The 7,433-nt window shown below is 40.2% G+C and overlaps 1 protein-coding gene across 2 annotated transcripts in view; it reads left to right on the top strand.

Moving 5' to 3' along the window:
* The window catches only part of UGGT2 (UDP-glucose glycoprotein glucosyltransferase 2), a 167,372-nt gene that overhangs the window by 149,799 nt on the left and 10,140 nt on the right, over positions 1–7,433 (top strand). For both annotated transcript variants that reach the window (XM_055089472.1, XM_007106999.4), the window contains one exon: positions 6,597–6,713. In XM_055089472.1, the coding sequence (XP_054945447.1) occupies positions 6,597–6,713 (117 nt within the window). The remainder of the gene's footprint in view (positions 1–6,596; positions 6,714–7,433) is intronic.

Raw genomic sequence — 7,433 nt, 5'->3', positions numbered from 1 at the left:
TGTGGTTGAGAGTCCGCCTGCCGTTGCAGGGGACACGGGTTTGTGCCCCAGTCCGGGAAGATCCCACATGCCGCGGAGCGGCTGGGCCCGTGAGCCATGCGCTGAGCCTGCGCGTCCGGAGCCTGTGCTCTGCCACGGGAGAGGCCACAGCAGTACCATTAAAAAAAAAAAAAAAAATAGCATATAGGTTCTTACTAGAACCTTACATGTTTGTTAATTCAGCAGGTATCTGTTGAATACTTACTATGTGTCAGATACTCTCCTAAGCCCTGGGACATCAGAAAACAAAACAGAGATCCTTAGCTCATGGTGCTTTCATTCTAGTGGGAAAATAACTAAATAAATAAATGAACAATATTTAAAGGTAATAAGTGCTTTAGAGAAAAAATAAAACATGATAGAGTTCAGAATGGTGAATAGGGGTTAGAGTTTGCTGTTGTAAACTGAGTGGCCATATATCTATACGAAGGTGACGTTCAGATGGAGGCTTAAGAGCTGACCATGCAGATATCTGTGAGAATTCCAAGCAGAAAGAATATCGAATGCAAAGGTCCCAAGGTGGGAGTGGGCCTTACATGTTTGAGGAATAGTACAGAGGGGAAAAATAGTCTGGCATAGGGAAGAGAGGTAACAGAGGGTCTAGATAATATAGAAATTTGAGGCTGTTTGTTTAAAAATCAAGCAAATGGAATATTATAGGTCAAAATACTAATGATTGATTCAGGAGCACACTGATGAAGGACTGATTTAAAAAAATCATTCTTGAAAGTTGAGAGAACTCCAAATATGTATATGTGCAAATGCAAGGTAGCCTCTTTGCAATATTGCCAATTAGGAAAAAAACAGACATAGAGTCCTCAGTAAACCCCAGTAACATTCCAGATTTAAATTATGAATATCACATTTTTATAATTATTAGTCATTTCCCCAGTGGATCATTCATAAGGAACCCTACTGGTTATCTGCGTGTGGGTAACTAAGGAAAGGACCCATTTTTCTAGCAGGCCAGCAAACATCTGAGGGACTCTCCCAGCACTACATCACCACATTTGGGGGATGGTTGTCCTTCTTCGGACGCACTTGGCTACCATTCCCTCCAGTCCACTAAACACTTCTCACTAAAGTCAAAGTGATATCTTCTTATCCAGTGAACACTTCTTGTTTCTTCTTATTTGCCTTTTTCGTGATGTGGATGTTTTTGACCTCTCCTTTCTTGAAACTCCCTTGACTTTCATAATATCAAATCTTCCTGGTTCTTCTCTGATATCTGTGACTTTCCCAGCACAGTTTATTTGAGAACTACTTTTTTTCTACCTCTTATTTAAATGCTGCTATCCTCTAAGTTTCTGCCCGTGGCCCACTTCTCATTCTGTACCCACTCTGTTGGCTTCTTACATACACTGGCTTTAATTTCCAGCTTTTCTACCAAGAATTCCCAAATCTTTATCTCGCTCTTCTCTCTCCTCTGAATGCCTAACTCATATGTTAAATCTACTGAAATAGACCCAGTAATGCCCAGAACTTTTCTCAAATTAAAAGTCAAAAACCCAAGCTATATTCCTCCTCCACTGTTCTTTACATCAGCAGCTACTGCTCAGCTGCCTATTACAGGTTGGGTTATCCAGGAATTTAGCCTGCAGGAACAGACAAGCCCAAGCCCGGAGGCCACCGGGAGAGGAACGTCAAGCCCGAGCTCTCCATTCACACCCTCATCAGGCAGCAAGCCCGCTCGGTGCTGGGCCAAGGTGACACAGAGCCCGAGAGCAAGGTGACACCATCTCCCTGGAGCTCACAATCTGGTGTGAAAGTCACACTTAGCCGTCACTGTGAGTTGGGAAAAGCGTTCAGAAGGCGGAGTGGAAAGCGTTCAGAAGGCGGAGTGGAAATTAGCCTGCAGGAAGTTTATTAGGAAGTGCTCTCAGGACTAACAGCTCAACGTTGGAGAAGGAAAGGAAGCAGAATTAGGCGAATTCTACAAATTCAGCAAAGGCCTCAGACAACGCCCACAGGGAGTTCTGAAGCTGAGATGGCCTTTCCCGGTTGTCACAGTTTGTCGAGGGGCCCAGGTCTTTATTCCTTCATCTAGATTCCCCTAACCTAGTGATACGACCCAGAGCCTCCCAGAATTATGGGGATAATAAGCACAAGTTCCCCAAGAAGGTCACTGGGAGGGATAAGCAGGGTCACTTCTACTTTGCCCCCTTGGACCCATGCCCTTGTCCTTAATCTTCTTTCTGGGCCCCTGACCAATCATCCAAACCATTCACCATTTCATGTGAATTTATATATATTTTAGCCTTAGGCTGCTTCTCTTCTGTATACAAAGTGAATGATAAGGTACATCATCTGAAGCAGTTAAAACAGTTCTTAGAAAATTCATAGCACTAAGTACATATTAGAAAAGAAAAAGGGTCTCAACCTCAGCTTCTACCTAGAAACTAGAAAAAAAAGAGCAAATTTGAAACCAAAGTAAGTAGAAAAGAGAATAATTAAGAATAGAGTGGAAATCAGTGAAATGAAAAAAATGGAAAAATGGTATGTTTCCATAGATTTTCTTATGAACCAAAGCTGGTTCTTTGATAAAATTAAGAAAACATAAACCTCTAGCCAGACTGATCAGAAAAAAGATAAAAGACACAAATTACTAATATAGAAATGAGAGACATGACAGCACAATATCTACAGATATTGAAAGAATAATGAGAAACTATTACAAACAACTTTATGATAATAAATTCAACAACTTCAATGAAATGGACAAATTACTTAAAAGACACAAACTACCAAAATGCACTCAAAATGAAATAGATAACCTGAATAGCCCTATAACAATTGAAGAAATTGAATTTAGTTTAAATCTCCAGGCCCAGATAGCTTCTAAATTCTACCAAACTTATGTGAATTCTACCCAACATTAAAGAAAGAAATAGTATCAATTCTACACAAGCTTTTCCAGAAAATTGACATCACATTACTTTTGCCATATTCTGTTGTTAGAAGGAAGTCACTAGGTCCAGCCACACTCCAGGAGAAAAATTGCACAAAAGGATGAATACTGGGAGGCACGGATCACTGGGAGCCGTATCAGAAACTGCCTACCCCAAACCCAGATATCTATCAAAATGAGATTGGACAGAAAGATTGTGGCATATTTACTCAACAGTAAAAAGGAATGAATTATTCATACATATAACAACATTGATGAATCTAAAAACAATTACGCTGATCTAAAGAAGCCAAGCCAAAATATACATATCATATGATTCTATTTATACAAAATTCTAGAAAATGCAAACCAATCTACATGGACAAAAAGCAGTTCGTGTTTGCCCAGGAACTAACTGGCTTAGGTGATGTAGAAAGGACAGGCAAGAAGGATTGTAAAAAGGCACAAGAAAACTTGAGAGTGATGGATATATTCAATGAGCTTGATTGTGATCGTTGTGTCACAGGAATATTTGTATGTAAAACTTATCAAACTGTACCCTTTAAATATGAACAGTGAATGGACTGGCATAAGGTTAGACATATAGAGATCAATGGTATAGAACTGAGAGTCCAGAAATAAACCCATGCATCTATGGTCACTGGATTTTTGACAAGCATGCCAGGATAATTTAATGGAGAAAGAATAGCTTTTTCAGCAAAGGTGCCGGAACAACAGCATATCCACATGTAAACAATGGATTGGACCCCTTCCTAACACCATATATAAAAACTAACTCAAAATGGATCAAAGGCCTGAATGTAAGAGGGCAAAGTATAAAACTCCTAGAAAATATTGGTGTACATCTTTATAACTTTGGATTAGGCAGTGGTTTCTTAGATATGAAACACAAAGTACCAGCAACTAAAGAAAAAATAGAACTGCATCAAAATTAAAAACTTTGTGCATTAAAGGACACAAGAAAGTGAAAAGACAACCCACAGAATGGGAGAAAATATTTGCAAATCATATATCTGATAAGAGACTAGTATCCAGAACATATAAAGAACTCTTATAATTTAATAACAAAAAGAGAACCAATTTTTAAATGCTCAAAGGATTTTATTTTTGTTTTTGGGTGTGCTGGGTCTTCGTTGCTGCGTGCAGGCTTTCTCTAGTTGCGGCGAGCAGTGGCTTCTCTTGTTGCAGAGCACGGGCTCTGGGTGTGCAGTCTTCAGTAGTTGCAGCATGCGGGCTCAGTAGTTGTGGCGTGCAGGCTCAGTAGTTGTGGTACACGGGCTTAGTTGCTCTGCAGCATGTGGGATCTTCCTGGACCAGGGGTCGAACCCGTGTCCCCTGCATTGGCAGGCAGATTCTTATCCACTGCACCACCAAGAAAGTCCTGCTCAAAGGATTTAAATAGATATTTTTCCAGAGAAAATATACAAATGGCCAATAAATATATGAAAAGATGCTCAGCATCACTGGTCATTAGGAACTTCAAGTCAAAACTACAATGAGATACCACATCATACTCACTGGGATGGCTCTAATAAAAAAGACAGTAAAAGCGTTGGCAAGGACATGGAGAATTTGGAACCATCATACACTGCTGATGGGAACATAAAATAGTATAGTGTACTGTATGCATCTGTGTGTTTCTCCAGCCATGTTTAGTTGCATGGAGGCAGGTGCAGAGTTTGGATTTAACCAGGACTATAATTTTGCCAGGTGAGTACAACTAAATGCGAGAATGGTAAGACAATTGAGAATATATTCAAGGGATTAAATATAATGATTAACCATGGAAATTAAGGAAGGGGGCGAGTGAAGACATCATAAAGGACAGTGAAATAGTGGTAGGATCAGTTGATTGGAGGTCCCAATGGGGGTCAAAAGATACTGATATCTAAGTACTTGATGGAGTAAGCTGAAAATCAAGAGGTTGTCAGAGAGTGGGAGCATGAAATTGAAATTATAGAGGACTTGGCTAGGACATGACCATGGGAGAAAGTGGCTGAGATAAGATGACAGACCAGGTTGTTTAAGGATTTAAAGAATGGATTCCCAGGAAAAGGGTGTTGGAAGAGGGAACAGTTAACTAGCTTTTATTTTTTTAAATTAATAGACTATTTTTTTAGAGCAGTGTTAGATTTACAGGAAAAAATTGAGCAGAAAATACAAAGAAATCTCATATTTCTGGGCTCTCTATTCTGTTCCATTGCTGTATTTGTCTGTTCTTTTGCCATTACCAATCTCTTAATTACTATAGAATTTATATGAAGACTTCAAATTCAGTAGTATCAGTCCTCTGACTTTGTTATTCTTCTTCAACACTGTGTTGGCTATTCTGGGTCTTCTGCCTTTCATATAAACTTGAGAATGAGTTGGTTGATACCCACAAAATAATTTTCTGGGACCTTTATTGGGATTGCGTTGAATCTATAAATTGAGTTGGGAAGAATTGACATCTTAACAATATTAAGTCTATCTCTGAACATGAAATATCTCTCCATTTATATAGATGTTCCTAGATTTCTTTCATCAGAATTTTATAGTTTTCCTCATGTAGAGGAACATATTTTGTTAGATTTTTTTACCTAGGTTTATTTGGGGTTTTTTGTTTTTTGGGGGGGGAGGTTGGTGCTAATGTAAATGATGGTGTGCTTTTAATTTCAAATTCCAATTGTTTGTTGCTGTTATATAGCAATTGACCTTTGTATGTTAACCTTGTATCCTGAAACCTTGCTATCATTGCTTATTAGTTCCAGGAGGTTTTTTGTTTTTTTTTTTTTACTGATTCTTAGGATTTTCTGCATAAACAATCCTGTCATCCTCAAAGAAAGACAGCTTTATTGCTTCCTTTCCAATCTTTATACCGTTTATTTCTTTTTCCTGTCTTGCTGCATTGGCTAGAACTTCCAGTATGATGATTAATAGGAGTGTTGAGAGAAGAACCCTAAAATTATGAATCTTGGAACTTAGATGGGACAGCTAACACAAGTACTGCTGGTGCCCTCCGGGAGAGAGAGGAAACATGCCCTTTGCTCTGGAATGTAAACAAATATTCTCTGGGAAGGGCTCTGCAACCCCTGGCATATATAAGCAGGTATCTCTGGGAAAGGTGTCTCTAAATCTCTGCAGAGGTCTCTGTCTTTAACTTACTAGGCTCATTTGCCATTTAAACATCCTTTTACCCAGGTGCCAGCAATCTTTGCTTAGAAAGCTCTGAGTATGCAGAAATGTGAAAATATTTGTGGAGCATAGTTTGCTGATAGGAAAGTGAAAAGTCACCTCAGAATCTGGAGAGTGTGGTGTTGACTACATAAACAGTAATAGCAGACACGGTATAAGTGATTAATCCTGGTGTTTCGAGGCAGATAAGAGGTAGAGAGGGCATGTGGAATGGTGGGTTTCTGGGCCTCTCTCTCCACCTCAGATGCTAGGGGTGAAGCCCAGGGGAGGTGTGGTCTTTGTTCCAGTGCACAGGTTCATTCATGACACAAAACTATTGGGTCAAATTAAGTATTTAAAGCTTCAAAATATAGACACACCTCAGATTTGCATGTTTTTTTAGGATCTGTTTATAATCTAAATGACATCTTCAACTTCTTTCACTCTGACTCTAATTTCTATACCTCTGTGTTTAAATCATTCTTTTTTTCTGTAGGATCTTCCCAATAATATGATTTACCAAGTTGCCATTAAGTCTCTTCCCCAAGACTGGTTGTGGTGTGAAACCTGGTGTGATGATGAATCCAAACAAAGAGCCAAAACAATTGATCTGGTGAGTGTTTGCATTTTCCTTTGTATAAGCAGATACGGGAATGTTCCAGTAGAAATATTTTCTGTTTTACAAATGGAATGGCACACATAGGGCACCCTGCTGCTCAGTCTGTTATTTACTGTTATATTTACCCAGGTTGGCAAGTATAGGGCTGTGTTGGGGGCCCCCAAGACCACCCCCAGGTTTGATGATTCAATAAGAGGACTCATAGGACTTAGAATCATGGCTGTGAAGATATTACAGTGAGCGAATGCAAAGCAAAATCAGTAAAAGGAAAAGGCGCATGGTGTGAAGTCCAGAGAAAACCAGGTTCAAGCTTCCAAGAGTTCTCTCCCTGTGAAGTGACCCAGGACAACCCTAATTCCTTAAGCTACAAGAAGTACAACAACCCATGTGAAATGTGGTCTATCAGGGACGCTTACCAGAAACCCAATGCCCAGGATCCTTACTGGGGGCCTGGTCACGGCAAGCACCCCCTCTGCCTGGCACGTGCCAAAATTCCCAACATCCAGAAGGAAGGCAGGTGGTCAGCATAAACCGCATGTTTGCACCGTTTAGGCACAGTGAGCCGTTCTTAGCAGGGAACGGTGGGAGCACTCCTGAAACCCAGGTTCCCAGGTGCCAGCCAAGGGCCAGCCTGGCAAGCACGGGCCTAAGAGTAGCAGTCTCAGGCCTGCTGTGTTCATTCTTTTCTGCACAAGGCCTTTTGAAAGCAAGGCC

This window comes from Physeter macrocephalus, chromosome 13, assembly GCF_002837175.3.
Source record: "Physeter macrocephalus isolate SW-GA chromosome 13, ASM283717v5, whole genome shotgun sequence".
Classification (NCBI taxonomy): Eukaryota; Metazoa; Chordata; class Mammalia; order Artiodactyla; family Physeteridae; genus Physeter; species Physeter macrocephalus.
Note: the sequence above shows the minus strand (reverse complement) of the source record. Positions and strands in the feature narration are given on the sequence as shown.